General features: G+C 46.1%; 1 protein-coding gene across 2 annotated transcripts in view; it reads right to left on the reverse strand.

Moving 5' to 3' along the window:
* Nucleotides 1-627: 627 nt before the first annotated feature.
* LOC147615847 (DNA (cytosine-5)-methyltransferase DRM2-like) overlaps nt 628-16,136 on the reverse strand; it is a 56,585-nt gene continuing 41,076 nt past the window's right edge. For both annotated transcript variants that reach the window (XM_086778452.1, XM_086778453.1), the window contains 3 exons: nt 7,020-7,125; nt 6,819-6,931; nt 628-2,067 (listed from right to left, as the gene is read on the reverse strand). In XM_086778452.1, coding sequence (XP_086634578.1) covers nt 721-2,067; nt 6,819-6,931; nt 7,020-7,125 — 1,566 coding nt within the window. In that variant the 3' untranslated portion in view covers nt 628-720. The remainder of the gene's footprint in view (nt 2,068-6,818; nt 6,932-7,019; nt 7,126-16,136) is intronic.

The following is a 16,136-nucleotide window of genomic DNA, read 5'->3' on the forward strand; positions in this document are numbered from 1 at the left end:
ATAGCTGCCTTGCCCTCATGATAAGAACAGATCACATGGTTGCCTTGCTTTCTGAGGATGCAAGTATATATACTCGTGAGTATGAACAATAGACATAGCTTACCTACCTTCTGAGCATGTATGCTGCCGTATCGACGTTGGTGTGTATGTAGGCATGGCATAGCTTCCTACCCTCATCTAGCTAGATTACCAATAATGTGGAAATCAATTGATCACTACACACAATCAACACTCAGAGTGAGCCAACTGACCCTCTCTTTGCAATAAAATTGCTGCCTTGTCATTCTCCTCGCGCAACAGCAGCAAGCAACCAGCAAAAAACGAGCTAGTGGTTTCCAAGCAATGCTTAACAAGCATCATGCCAGAAATTGCAATCCATGTCTACAAACGCAAAACTTTCATTCAATCAAGTGATGCTCCCCACTCTAGTTTGTAAATCTACTCATAACCTGCAACCTGCAAGAACCCAAACTTCATGATGTTTCCCTTCAGGTAATTACAGACATCTCTCCCGCCCATAAGACAGACACCAAGATCCAAGGGACGTGCAGGATTTATGTCTGTAAAGCTCCACACTTTTTTACTTTTTCCTAAACAAGGCTATCTATGTTAACATTAGAAAAATAACACTATAAATGGCATGGGGCTGTACTTTTATTTCCTTGGATTTTACATTATAGCAGACGGACATATAAGCCAACCACATTATTACAACATTTTTCACATATAGCCCCTTTCACGCATAATTTGCTTCACAATATTCAGAATTCTTGGGAATTCAAAGAACAAGCTGGACTCCTTGCCACTCAACCCAACTCGGCTAATCCGGTTATTTCCAGATAGATTGTTGCAGGGGCTTCCTCCGATGATGAAGTCAATCCTACCAATTTCATCAATCAGCCCAGCTAGCACTTCATTGGTGAGCTCTCTCACATCATCTTTGAGTATCAAATCCCCTTTCTGGCCACTCTTCTTCCACCAACTTGCTATGATGTTCCTTGTTTTCACGTTTATCTCCACTGATACAACAGTCTTCAGAAAGATTCCAAGCTTGTGGAGTGCAACCTCTGCACCACCAATGCCTGAGAAGAGTGACAACACTGTCATACCCTGTGGATACAAGGACTTGAGGGGGGAAAGGTGGTAGGCAACCGTGTTGACTTGGAAGGAGTTTCCAAGAGCATCATATCGGTCGGTCATGGTTGAGCAACCCCTGCTGTGATCACGGTCAAAACCAAGCAGTAACTCAATCTCATGTGGCTCAAGAGGAGCAGGTTGGCCTGGCCCCACCCAGACCAAATTCCATTTTTTGCATGCTTGGAGAATCTCCTGATGCCTATTGTATGGAATCTCACAGCCGTCATACTTTGTAAAAAAATTTCTGATCAAATCACACAGACTGTCCGAGGCCCTCCGTGTGTTGATGCAGTTCAGCTTGTCCCTGGTATCCCAAGAAGGCCAATATTTCCTTGTACCAGGAAGTGCCTCGAAAATGGTCATGGGGGGTGTGGGCAGGATCAGCTTTCTGCCTTCAACAGGCAAGTTGTGGACATACCCCCTCGGCCGTCGGCTAGCTGAAAAGAACTTTGAGTCTGTAAACTCTGGGTCCACCCCATTGAAATGACGTTTGATAGTGTCCCATTCTGTTTTGGGGACACTGGCCACATTCTCGAAGTAGAAATAGGGGGGCCCTTGCATCAAATTGGGCAATGGCCCGGGCCTTCCTATGAAATGGCCAGGCATTCCAAAACCCATCATCCTTCCTTGTGGTAAGGGTCTGGATATGTCCTCTCTTTGGGATTGGAGGACACAAATCTTCTTGCTTCCCCTTTTTATTTTCAAGGCTGATTTCCCCTCCCAAGCTGATCCTTGGGTTTCACTGTCACTTCCATCCGATTCTGAGAAATGAGTGCTCTTTTTCTTGGAGCCAATGTATGTGTACCAGAGCTTTACTTTATCTTCTGTCCATTTGACTGAACCGGACACATTTCTTGAGGAGCCAGCCTCATCTGCTGCCTTTGAGTTAGTGGACATCTTTCTGAGAAGGCCATCTCTTGCGTGTTTTCCCTACATGCATCACAAAATTGCAGATGATTAGTTGAAGTCACAATCTCTTTCTCTCTCTCTCTTTCTCTCTCTCTCTCTCTGTGTTGTTTTTGAAAGAGGGAAAGGGGCGGGCGCCAGGGGGGTGGCGGGGTTTCGGGGGGGGCACCATAACACATACAAATGGAGCCGAGAAGAGGAGGTCTGAAAAAGGAAGCTAGAGACAAATGGGGTGTCTACATATCAACGAGTGATTATCCAGGAGAAACGTGCACAGATTCCCAAATAGGGGGATGTGGCCTGTGGACCAAACATAACCTATGCGTGGCAATATGAAATTGCAATGGCACACTTTGGTCAGTCATTGACAACTTTAGCGAGTCATACTCTTTCTCTTTTGTAATACGTTATATTACTAGTGGGAAACCTCCAAGTGGAGGAGAAAACCCACAATCAAAATACAAAAAACATGACGTAAGTTACAAGCCCAGCTGTCCAACTTTGAGACAGCTAAAATTCAAAATCAATCAAAGAACACTTGCAGCTGGTGCAAGGGAAGATCTCCAAGGCCAAAAGAATCCTGAAGAAATAAAAGAAGAGATCTCCTGAAGAAAGCAAAACAGAGAATATCTTGTGTGGCAAAGATCAGCTGATTTCTTGCATGATAAATGGACCATAGGGACCAAAATCTAGTCCATGCAAAGTATCAAATTGTGGCAAAGTGGGGGAAGTGCTGCCAAATAGCCAAAAAATTTTGCCAAAAGATCTACCCACAACTCACACGAAGGTGTCTTGACAATCTGTCTAGAAGAGCAAGGGAATAAGAGCAAGACCATAGAAGATGATACTGTCCCACGTGGATGTGAACACCTTCTACAAGATGCAAGAGCAATACGTCTTTCGGCCAAAAAACTGACAACCAATAAAGCACCAATGAGGCATATCCAGAAGAAGACTTTTTGTTTGAGGGATAATTTACTCTTCCAGATTTTTGAGAGAGAGACCCTCCACCAGCCAGAAGGCTTGTTAATGTGTCATGGTGAATTTCCATGAGCCTGTATCCAAGGTGGAGGAAGAAGCAATTTGTATGCACTGATTGCAGTCAGCTTTTGAAAGCGCAGCGCATGGCAACCTGCATTTTGATCCATCAATATCCAATCTTTCAAGCTATGACTCAATTTAGAGGAGGTACAAGCTGAAAATGATGCAATAAAGAAGCCATGGTTCACCATATTGGTCTGTGATGTAGACCTAGATTATAAAGTGTCATAACTTGTGGAAAAGAAAGAACATAGCCCCTATCACTCACTACATCCTCAACATATCTAACTGCTTTGGAAGAAAGGAAATGATGTAAAAGAGTAAGTGGTTGCGGAAATGCACGACTCCAATGAATGCTCTCTCTGCGAAGAGAGTTGCCTTGATTAGGTAGTCTACCATACCGTTTCATTTGAGCCATCAGATTCTGCCAATCTTGAATCAATTTCGTGGAAAACGAGCATCCAAGAATGCACCCCTCTAGGCATCCAAATATAACCTGAGCATGAGTAATCATCCAATGCCCAAAAGTTGGAGTTCTCATTGTTGCAACAAGACTTGATAACACTAAAGTCCAAGGCTATTTTCGCTCCAAGAAACTCAAAAGAAGAGAAGCTTTCCTGGCAATAACATGAGTGTAAATTCAGTATATTGAGGCCACCATGCATTCTTGGAGTACAGACCAAATGCATTTTGAGTAGCCTGATGGGTTTTTTGTCCACCTTCGTACGCCACAAACAAGCTAATGCTGCAAACATGAAATTATCCAAATCTCCCGAAGACTAGAGAACAAAAGGCAAGTGAAACTGAATATAAGCCATTAAAATGGATTGCACTATTCCCAATCTAACAGAGAGACATTCTAGCCCAGAGGATACCCAAGATGTATAACTATCTATTCTGGTGAAATTATCTGTCCCGGCCAAAGAATAGAGTGCCAATCACAATGCTTAAGCGGTAGAAGCTTGGACTTAGCAAAATTAATTTTCAAGCATGCCGCAAGACCATACATGTCCAGCGCATCCATAATTTTTTTAACATCATCTTGAGTATTCCTTGGAAAGAAAAACGAGTCATCCGCATAAGCTTGGCTAACAAAGTGATTTACATCTAAAATCTATACGCCATGTAGCTTGTTCATTGCAAAGAGTTTGTCCATTAATAAGAGCATGGGATGAGTGGCTATTGCATAGAGCAATGCACTAAGGAGACAACCTTGTCGCACTGATTTGCCTAGAGACCAAATATCCAAAAGACCCTTGTGTAATATACATGGAGGCTGGAGCAGTGCCTCCTTCATAGAGCCAATGAATAGGCCCAAACTCCATATTTTCCATGACACTGGCAATAAATTGTCATTGTATTGTACAAATGCTTTTTCTATGTCTATCCACATTATGAGTACATCCTGCTGAGTAAATTTCACATATTCAATGCCAATGTAAGCATTGGCAATGTTATCCATTATTTGCCTTCTGGGCACAAAACCATATTGTGCAAGGTGTAGACCCTCATATAAGATGTTCTTCAAATGTCTAACCAGCATTCTTGCAGCCAGTTTGTAAACCATAGGCATAAGAGTTATTGGTCTCTGATCCGATAGCTTTTCATACAGATGTGTTTTGGGAAATAAATGAGCCAATCCCTCTTTCCATAAAGAAGGGAGTAGCCCCAAATGCCAACAACAATTAATCATAAAAATCAGCTCAGATTTTAGCATATTCCAAAATGCCAGAAAAAATTCTACTGTCAAGCCATTCCAACCTAGGGATTTCCATTTGCCTAAATTGTGTAGTGCACGCAGCACGTTGTAGTTCTTCCATGGTGAATTCAACCTCCAAATCAAATGCCGATTGCTGGGACACAATTCTATTCACATTGCACTTCAATGAGACATACACTGGTAATGATGTTATCTTAAAGGTGCACCAAAGCTTGGGAGAGGTTTTCCAATTGTAAACATACAACTGGGGACCAACGTACAAGGATGAGACTCGAGAATGTGGAGGAGCACGCGGAATGCTTTTTCAGTCACACCTTCGAAGCATGATTAGTATTTTCAAGTGGCATCCACAGCGAGGTCATGGAAGAGACATGTGTATTGTTGCTTTGTGGATGTCTGCAAAGTCCTTGACTCAATCCCCCGATCCCGTTTGATTGGGCGCCTACAAGAGCTCCAATTCTCACATGAGATGATATGGGGTGTGATGGATCATGGCACTATATGAGGCAGTACTTGACTGAGTACCTGCACCCGGTGGACTCTCGCGAGATATATGTAGCACTATTGGGGTTAAGCAGGGCACTCTTTGGTCTATACATTGATGAGATTGCAGTATTTGTGGACAGTTTCAGAGGTAGAGGCTCACGGGGCAACCTCTCTGGCCCTTTTGGAGAGACCATGTTTCAAGGTGTTGAAATTTGAGCATAATGATGAGCTATGGTGGATCAAACACTAGAATCAACATCATTAACAAAGTGATTAGCAAGTGATTAAGACGTAATTAGTGAATAATTAGCAAATAGATTAATGTAGGCATGGATACTCAAAAACCAACAAATTCTCATTAGGGCTATGCCTCAATTTATAGAGTTTACATCAAGCATCAAATCCCATTGATTTCTCCATGACTCACTCCCAGAATATCTCCACCTTTTGCCTGATTCTCTCCACCTCTTCTCTTTTCCCTGAATATCTCCCAGAATATCTCCACACTCCTAAATTCCCTCATGCTACCCATTATTCTCTCCCGGTAGATTCTTCTAACCTTTTCACAGGTTCTTTCACAATTACATCTCCTCTTTTACAGCCTCTATCCAAGAGCTTGTTCCCACACACACCCTATTCACTTGTATATTTCAACACAAGGCACATTTCCAAGAGCCCGTACTAAATGTTGGCTCTTTGACTCTTTAGTACAACCAGCAGCTATGTATGGTGCAGCCCTCTGGGGCCAGGCCTACAGAAGGATGAGTGGAGGAGCATAGAGAGGCTACAGGTGATGATATTGTCATATATGTGCAGAGTTTGGGGTGGCTCTAGCGGCGAGAAAGAAGGCTGAAGGCAGGGGCGCACTCCAAGAATAACGGGCAGGAGGCAGAAAGAAACGCCCAGGAGGGCAGTGCGCAGGAGAAGGGGAGGGAGGGAGGTAGAGGGCAACAGCGGGCAGAAGGGAGAAGAGGAGAGAAGCAGGGGCAGCACAAAGGGGGACAGGGGGAGAGGTGGCGCAGGTTCGTGAATGGGCGGGCTGCTACAGCTCGCTCGTATTGATGTAGATCCTCTTATCTCATTTGCAAATTGCAAAATTGGAGGGAGGTAGTCCAAGCACTCCTTATCTATTTGTAAGCAAGATAAATCAACAACTCCAACCATTATACATCACATGTTCGGTTCTAAGTCAGTTGTGTTATATGAAAACTTAAACTACCTTCACCTTAGTCTCTCTTATTATTGCATGTGTTCATAGGGGTGTATTCATTTCAAGAACACAAGAGCACGATCTACTTAGATGCCCTCTCAAAATGAAAGTGCACCGCCCATTCACAGAAGCTCAAGACCACTGCCCATTCTCTCAAATAAACGTGCATCCTTAACTTCAACAAGCTTTAAATTATGGACTCAGAAATGCATAGCATGGACCTACAGCCATGGCATCACAACTCGCATCATCAACATGCCTGTGTTGAAATTCTTCCACAACAGTGCAAGTTTTTTAGATACACCTTTAGGAACTCACATGTGCCTGTGTTTGCTGGCCGTCTTCTTCCACTTGTGAGTCTTCTTTGGGCAGTAAGTCCACGTTTTCAGTTTCAACAATAAAGCCAAGAAGTACCTCAAAATCAAGGCTCTCTGCACACACACACAGTAGCAACATGTTTAACAAGCACTTTCCTTCCAACAGTGCAGAATCCATTCATATAAGTGGTAGATGATATACCACATGTTTCAATAGCCTTTTGGATGGCAGCATACGAAAAACCCATGCTTTTCAGTTTCTGAAAGGATGTGACTTCATCGCTATCTCCATCCTCAGAAGAATCCACCTTGCAACGTGGCCAAAAATCAAAATAATCTATGACCATAAAAAAGAGAGAAGAACAAACTTCCAATGCATCACACACATAAACACTAAACAAAACCCTCTGTAACCTTTGAATGCAAAACTATTTCTTGTATAAGCCTTGCACACATAACATGCAAAAGAAAAATGTTGAGGTTTAATTCTAGGAGCCGGAGCAAGAGTTTTGGGCAGCCAAACAGGAAAACATCAGCAAGAGAAGTATGACTTGGGGGAAAGGGGGGGGGAGAGAGAGAGAGAGAGAGAGAGAGAGATTTGAAAGGAAATGGAAAAGGGAAGGAAGTAGAAAGCAGGTGGGCGAGAGAAGATATGGAGAAATGTAAGTCATTTGACCTACACATTGTTAAAAATTTGGCTCCAATAGGAGCGGGTTTTCGATGTGTGTGTGAGCACCATATGTGCAATTATGTGTGGCAGTTTGAATGGTTTGAGAGAGAATGATTGGGTGAATTGGATAGAATGTGAATAGGTTAGATAAGATTGAGTGATGTAAGTGATGGGCGATGAAAGCAATGATGTCAAGATAAGCCTTTTTGGCTATACATGTTGTACTTGGCCTCATCTTTGTGAGAGATTTCTCAATGATCTGGTGTGTTTTCAGTATTCTTGTTGTGATTAATACTCCTTAACTCAATAGTGTGACGTTTGATGAATTTCCTATGATTAGGTTTAATCATGAAGCTTTCCACTTACTATGAACCGTAGCCATGCCTAGATCCATGTTTTCGACATAGTATCAGAACCATGGCTGTGCATAGGGTTATATTATATTAAAAATTACATAGGATTGAACAAAAGGGTTAATACTCTCTTCCTTCCATCCCTCACCTTTATTTCTAGAGAGAGAGAGAGAGAGAGAGAGAGCTCTTCACATATTTTAGCACTCTGTATTGTAGCCCCATTCTTGGCCTGTCTACTGCAACAAGAAAGTTTGTAAAAGGAGGATACTAAGAGGGTGCATCCAGTAACTGAGCAAGCTCTTTGACTCACAACAGTGAGCTTCATCAGTAGCTTCAGTAAGAAAACATGCAACTATGCATATATTGGCAAGTGGCAGTGGCAGTAGCTTGCACCAGCTCAGCAATGAGTCCCAGCCTTGGCTTCAGCTCAAGCAAAAGTGCAAGTCTGTGCTGGCGAAGACTCATCAAGAGGTCTGAAGATGTTCACAAGCAATAAACTTGCACCTCTTTCCACAACACAGCAGCACATCCGCATCCCCTCAAACACTGCCCTCCGTACGCAGTATAGACTGCTATAGCAGCTCCCTCAAGCTTCAACGTTCTGCAAATAATAACAAGGGGATGTCTGCATGTCAAAAGCAAGAGAAAGAGAAAGTGGTATCAAGCTGCTCCCAACCACCACCACCAGTGAGCACTCACGATCCGTGGCCCCATCTACAGAAATACTCAAGGTGTGATCCCAGGTGGCTGCAGCTCAGCCTCATCAACTCTGCAACAGATCAACACAAAAACACTAGAAGAGCTCTCCTCGACGGCAGCAATCCACCCTTTTACGCAACTCCTACTCAAACCAATACCTCCGCCTGGCCAGCACCTATACCCCCCTTACAAGTCGTAGTCTACACAAGCTCAAGGAACCTCCAAAGGTAGCAACTCAACAGTATAGCTCCTCAACAACAACCTACAGACAATGTAAGATCCCTCTTACTAGCTGAAAATTTAATTGATAATGAAAAAATGCTTGAGTTCATCCTTTTGAGAAAAGTGTGTAAATAAAATAAATTATAGCCTTTTTCAGATAAATTTTAAGGGAAAATGTGCAAAACTAAAGAGAAGACCCCTGGGTGCACATATGCATATTACTGTGCACATTAGTGCACACACCTTGCAAATTAAATTAGATTAAGAAGGTAAAATGGTAAATATTAATTAAGAAAAAGAAAATAAATAATTTAATCGAGTACTTGTAATTAATTAAAATATTAAAGCATTTAATTGCAAGAGTTCCCCTTGGATGAATTAAATTAATATGCATACCCATGTGTGTGCACATTAATTAGTCTATTTGTGCTAAGGGTAATTTTTCTAAGGTTTAGAAAATCATGGTTTGAAAAAAACCAGAGTAGATTGGGTTGATATGTGGTGGTTTTCTACCCATGGTAATTATTGGTCAGTTTATGGTAAATGGTTTATGCAAAACTAGAGTCGTGCACCTTCTATTAGTTCACTTTAGATAGATAAAGTGCATGCATGTTAATCAAGGTTTAGTTTAGCCCCCAATCTCTATGGTGTGCATGAGTTGCATGGTAGGTATGGCATGACATTGACTCTACAAGACTAATAGCATGGAAGGATCCCAACCATCGATTTCTAGTATAAATACCCACCTTCCCTCAAAAGAAATCCACGAGTTTTTTCTTGATGCTTGTGAATCCATTTTATTGCTTTCTGTACCAAGTACATCACCTAGACTTATACAGTCCTCTTTCTAGCCATTAAACCTCTTCAAAACTATCAAAACCTTGTAATTTTGAGTACTACAAAAACCTAGGTAGAAGCAAAAAAATTTGTGGACTTCCAAGGCATTGTGCAAGTCATCTTCATCAAATTCCGCATCTATATCAAGTCAATTTCAAGGCCAAAAAGGTACAACTCATAATTATCACTCAAATTTGACCTTTTTAAACCTTTTCTTACCCTTGATTGGTTCAATTTGAATTAATTTAAATTAAATACTTCTTGCATAAATAAATATACAAGAACCTTAAGAATTAATCAAGATCAAAGGTCTCCATATGGCTATGTGTCCAATTTTAATTAATTCACTTAAATAAGCACCATGTAAATTCTAAAGCTTAGAATAGACCTTGAATAAAGGATTAATTTAATCCTTTGAGAGAGGAATATTCTTTCATTTTTCTTTTAGAAACAAAATATTGCTTGCTCTTAGTAGTGACCTTACGACTAATTATTTAAAATTGACCTTGGTTTAAAACCTAGTCAAAGAATAAAAGCTCAATAATTAGAGAAATTGATACTCTAGAAATTGTGAGGCTTGATTTTAAAAATAAATTAAGGTTGAATTCAATAAATTGTGCACATAAGCATGGGTGTACAAAAATATGCACACGATGCACATAAAAGGTGTACAAATGATCCCCTTGCAAAAAGAAAACTTGACTAAAAGGATATTAATCAAGTGAAGATTAAGACCCTCGAATTAGATTCATTTTTTTAGAAAAAGCCAAATCCCATCATCAAGTTTAGGAGAAGGGGATGATGTGCATGCACATGTACATGCTAATCCCACAACTAATCCCTAAAGGGCAACACAAAGATAAGATTTAGAACCAGATTCAGGAGCTTTTCCAACTAGTCTTCGCACACAAGACATTTGGATGGAACGGGAGGCTGTCGGCCAGCAGACAAAGAGATGGTTCACGTGTCGACTGCAAAAAAAAAGGGATTATTTGTCCAGGGACATGACCGACAGCAGGTCGGCCAATCCATGTGTACTTCCCAAGCCTATAAAGGCAACACATAACTCATTGTGAGGTCTCTCTCACCTTGTTGAGGTGTTCGGTCATAGACTAGGTTAGACTAGATGTTCTACCTTTTATGGGGTAGCCTATGGCTTGCCAAGAATGTATACCTTTTTGTACTATATTGAATATACTGAGAGGGTGCGGAGCGACTGGCTCGATTCAGAGCAGACCCAGGCATGTTCTTCAAGGAGCTGTGGACACCTCCTTCATTGTTGTATACCATTTTATACCCCCAGTATGGTACAGGATGGAGCTAGCTAGGTTTTTTTTCTTTTTCCGAGAAAAGATCCTTTCATTAGTTATATAAAAACGCCCGTAGGGCTACAAAAGATCCTCTCCTGCTCACAAGAAAAACAGAGCAGTGAACGAAGCAAGGCAGCCCGAGAGACTCTCCCTAGGTCCTGAAAAGTACAAGCATCAGTACAAAGAACTGAGGGGCTAAATCATACAATAGGAGGAGGGAAAAGCAAAACAAGTGGCCTGTAATGCCAACGGGGGGACCCCGCGTGCAGGGTATAGAAGGGGCCGCTGCGCCAAGTGGTGTGAAAGGCCTGGCGCCGCAAGATCGCCTCATCCGAGTCGCCCCGGATGCGGTCATACTGTCCTCGCAGGGTGTGGATCAACTCCTGCCAAATCCCCCGTACAGTCTCTGCTGGTGGCTCCAGTCTCCCCTCAAAGGCCCTGAAACACCGGGCCCTCCGGGTGAACCAGATGGTGAGGCTGCTGAGGAGCTCCCATCGTAGATCCCTCTCCTGTGTCCAGCTGGCGGACGAGAAATCCGGTGAAGGAACAAGGCGAGGCTGGCCCCTAATGAATCTGATGGCCTGACTGTCTTGCTTCCTCTCATAGCCCATAGCAGGCCCTGACGAAGTCGACCAAGCAGCGGCACCCCACGTAAACATACCCTCTGGAGAGAGGGGGGCCAGAATACACAACATCCGCAGCCAAATCTGCTGCGCCTAAGGGCAATCCCATAGGCAATGTCTCTGTGTCTCCATAGGGTGGCCGCATCGGACGCAGGCCGCCGGAAGACCGCTGTAGACAAGCCAAGTGCCAACTGCTGAGCCCCTGTGGTGGGCGACCAGCCACTGGAAAGTCGAGATCCTGCGGGCCTGTCGACTAGCCTAGAGCCGGGCCCAAAAATCCTCCAGGAACTCCTGTGAAAGTCCCTGTAGCCGCCAGTGCCCCGCTGCAGCTGGAGAGACCATCCTCCTCGCCGTCAAAATATGCCGCCCCAGCCGAACAGTATACTGGAAAAAGGTGATCTCTGTGGCCTCAAGGGATGCATAAGGATCATGCCACTCGTACTCCCCAGGGTCCCACTGTAGCCGGGCCAAGGGGCGCGCTGCATATGCCCATATGCACCAATCCGGGAGCACATCTGCAGGGTCTGGGTGAATATGCCACTTCCGAGAAGCGGCGGCCACTACCGAGAAGCGGCGGCCACTACCCGTATCCTCTGAAAGGTGCACTCTGCAACCAAAGGCGACTCCACCTCCACTCTCTGGAGTCTGCCCTCATCCTGAATCTCATAGTAGAGGCATCTGCCATCCTCAGTGCAAGCTCTGACAGCAATCAGGATCTCCAATTGTGTAAAGGCTCCCATCCACCGTGGGGCCACTAGCTCGAGAGGCGTGAACCACTCCTCTGTGAGTGCCTCCTGAATGTCATCCCTAATAATCAACCCCCCTCTGAAGTGACTCAGTCTCTCCACTTGGATCTCCTCTGGGAGACTGCAAAAGGCCTGCCAGTCTCCAAAGCTACGTGCTGGGCCTGCCGCCAAAGGTCCCCATGCTAGACGAGGCCGAGAACCCAGCATATGACCCTGCTCTGTGCGAATCGCTGGGCTCCAGATGAGCGGCTGTCTGGCCCGCTCCTCAACACACGAAGGAGGTCTCTGAGAGAGTCCCGATCTCAGCAGCTCCCAAGCTCTCAGGATGCTCAAAGCAAATCTGTCCTCCCATCCTCTACTGAGGCCTGTCCTCCTCATCTCTATGAAGATCCATCAAATCTCTGGTGCCCAAGTGCCGCCTGCTGGGGAAGCCCGAGCCTGCAGCCGCTGCAAAAGAAGCTCTTTCCAAGGCTCAGCGCCTGGAAGCAGCCCCCGAACAATAAGCTTCCCCAATAAGGCTCTACTCTGATCGACTGGATCTATAATGCCCAAGCCTCCCTGGGCCAGCGGAAGTGTAATAACTACCCAAGCAACCTTCGCCCGAGTAGACTGACCGTCCCGCCCGGACCAAAGAAAGTTCCTGATCAACCTCTGTACCTGGCTGATGCAAGAGCTCGAGAAGATCCAGCAAGACGTAATGTACCACATGGTCGCTAAAAGCACCTGATTTGCCACCACCACCCTCCCAGCCAAGGATAGCCGAGCTATACTCCAATACAAAAGCTTCTTCCAAATGCTCAGAAGAAGCGGGGCAATCTGTTGCTCAAGTGGCAAATCTAGTCCAATCTGGCATCCCAAATATCGCACTGCTGTGCCAGGAGGAATCCATCTAAAACCGGGGTCTGGGCTCCATGCCAAAGTAGGAGCGCTACTGATCCAAAAGGCCACTGTCTTGCGCCAATTGATCAATGCTCCCGAAGCTGCACTAAAAACCTGGAGCGACTGCTCTGCCCGAAGAAGATTGGCCTCCTGGCCATGCAAAAATAAGCCCGTGTCGTCAGCAAACTCAGCATCAAGAAGGTCCTCCCCCCGGACTGGGAGCTGGAGTCCTCTCAAACTAACCTCCTCTGCCGTCAAATACATGCTCATAGCCTCAGCAAAGAAGAGAAATAGAAACGGGGCGTGAGGACACCTCTGTCGGACTGATCTGGTAAGCTCAAAACTCGGCCCCCGTCCTCCTGCAATCAACACCTGGCTACGAGCTGTGGAATATAGCGCCGCCACCCCTCTAATCCAACCTGGCTCAAAGCCCAGGCGAAGCATAGTGCCCTCTAAGAAACCCCAATCGACTCTATCGTATGCGTTCTCAAAATCGAGAAGCATCACGACCAAGTCCTCACCAAGAAATCTAGCTCGGGCCGTCACCTCCCAGAAGGTGAAAATGTTGTCAAGGATACTACGCTCCTGGACGAATCCTGTCTGTGTAGCATGAATCAACTCCCCCAAGAAGGGCTGGATCCTCAAACTCAAGGCCTTTGCTAAGACCTTGTAGACAGTATTGAGGATCGTAATAGGTCTCCAATGCCGAATATCATCTGATACTCCCTCCCCCTTGAGGATAAGAAAGATCAAGCCCTCTGAAAAGCTCTGTGGCATCATCCCAGTGTCCAAAACATACTGAAAGCCCCTGCGGAGGCCTGGCCCCAAAAGGTCCCAATAGCGCATAAAAAAGGCTGGCGTCAATCCGTCCTCCCCTGGGCAACTATGGCGCGGCAGGACCCTCAAGGCCTCAGCAAGCTCAACCTTTGAAAGAGGCTCACCCAGAACTATACGCATACGATCTGTGACCCTCCTCTGCACATGGGCCCACACAATCTGTCTGCAAGCATCCCAAGCCTTAGTGGCTGGCTCCGCTGAAAGCAGGTCTCTATAGAACCCAGTGGCAATGGCTCTGATCTCCCCGGGCTCAGTAGCTACCGATCCGTCCGGCCTCCCAAGCTGGCGGACTCCTGCTCGAGCATGGCGGGGTCCAGTGATCTCAAAAAACTCCCCAGTCACTCTATCACCAAGCTGCGTCCCCACTGAGAGGCCTGGCGACGATAGTAAAACTCATGTCTCTGCTCCTCTGCCTCTCTAACCTCCTGGCGTGTCTGGCTCAGCTAGGACGCCACCCACTCACATGCAAGCTGCTGCTCCTGAAGGCGCTGAAGCGAAGCAAGGCTGCGTCTCAGCCAATGCTCCCGCTCGCGAGTCTCTCTCAGCCGTGTCAAAGCTGCAGCGTGCAGAAAAGAGCTAAGCTCGATGAGTCCCGGGGCACACTGGCCTGCTACATCCTGGTCAGAGCACTGACTATCATGCCAGATCCTCTCAATGTCCTCAGCGAGACTAGGATCTGTAAGTACCCTCTCTGGGATCCTCAACTGCAAGCTGGGCTCCCGTGTCCTCTCTTCTAGTGTCAAAATAACTGGCGCATGGTCTGAAAATGAGGTGCCAGCGAGAATGCCAACGGAGCCCCCTCGCTCCCCTAACCAGTCGCCCACATAAAAGCGATCAATCCAAGATAGATTAGTCCTTCCCTGCCGGCGATCTGACCGAGAGAAACTAAGACTGTCCTGAGAGCGGGAGAAGGCCCCATGCTGCCATGCATCAGTGATCCTCAGTGACATGCAAAATCGCTCCCAAGCTGCAAGCTCCGTGCCGTGCACTGTAACATGACTACCTCCCACCCTATCGGTCGGGTCCTCAAGCATGTTGAAGTCCCCCCCGACACACCAATGTGCGGCCTCTGGAAATGCATCCGTAACCTAGGTCCAGAACTCTGCTCTGGCACTAGCATGGTTGGGCGCATAGACGTTGAGCACGCCCAAGAGCTCATCATGCATCCTCAGAATGACGTACTGTGCTCTACCAGGCACAATGATCCCTCAATCCACAATGGCCTGCCGCCATACATCTGCAATGACCATGCATACTCCTCCCTGTCCACCCAAAGGACCAAACCCTGCAGACCAAAAGGTGTCCCATCTACCAGGCATCACCGAACCATACCTCTGGATCCTGCTCTCACCCAAGTGGTGCTCCTGCATCATCAAAATATCAATACTGCCACCAACCAGGCATCTCTGCAGCTCCTGCCTCAAGCAACCACGATAGCGTATATAATGTGCTCCGCCAAGGCCCTGTACATTCCATGAGATGATCCTCATGGATGACCTGCTGAGGTGAATGCTGTCTCAACCGTACGGCGGGCCTTCGCAAGCGGCTTGGACGGAGAATAGTCCCCATCCGAGCGGCTACGAATCTGCCCACACGGTGTGCTGCGAGAATCACGGATCAGGCGCCAGTGGCTGTCCCATGGCGACTGCCTCCGGCTCCGACAGAGCAACCTCGTGTATGCATACATATCCAGGGTCGCGTGCTAAGCCTGCCACTATGCGAACGACCAAATGACGAATCCCTGAGGCATCCACACTCCCGGGATCCAAGAAAAAATGAGCCAACTCCCATAGTCGGCCTATCACATCTGTCACCTCCAGATCGCTCACATGGTGGGAGAACTCAACTGCCTGAGTCCTCAAAGTGCTAAGAGCGAGCTCCAAAGTCCACTCCCGGTCGCATGGGCCACAGAGAGGGAACGAGAAGGCCACCGCTGAATCAAGTGCCTCCTCCCCGTGGGCCGGAGGTATGACTACATGAACTCGGATGGGTGCTGGCTCATGGAGGCCCTCTGCTCCAAAAAGGTGTGTGAAGGAGTAATCAAAAGCCTCCGAGCGCTGTCTAGTGCCGAGGCGACTCAGCCGACTGCGGATAGATGATATCCGTGAAGCCCGAATCGGCATGGTAAGTCTCCTCTGCAGTG

This window comes from Cibotium barometz, chromosome 39 (genome assembly GCF_041138505.1).
Source record: "Cibotium barometz isolate CiBa-2024 chromosome 39, ASM4113850v1, whole genome shotgun sequence".
NCBI lineage: Eukaryota > Viridiplantae > Streptophyta > Polypodiopsida > Cyatheales > Cibotiaceae > Cibotium > Cibotium barometz.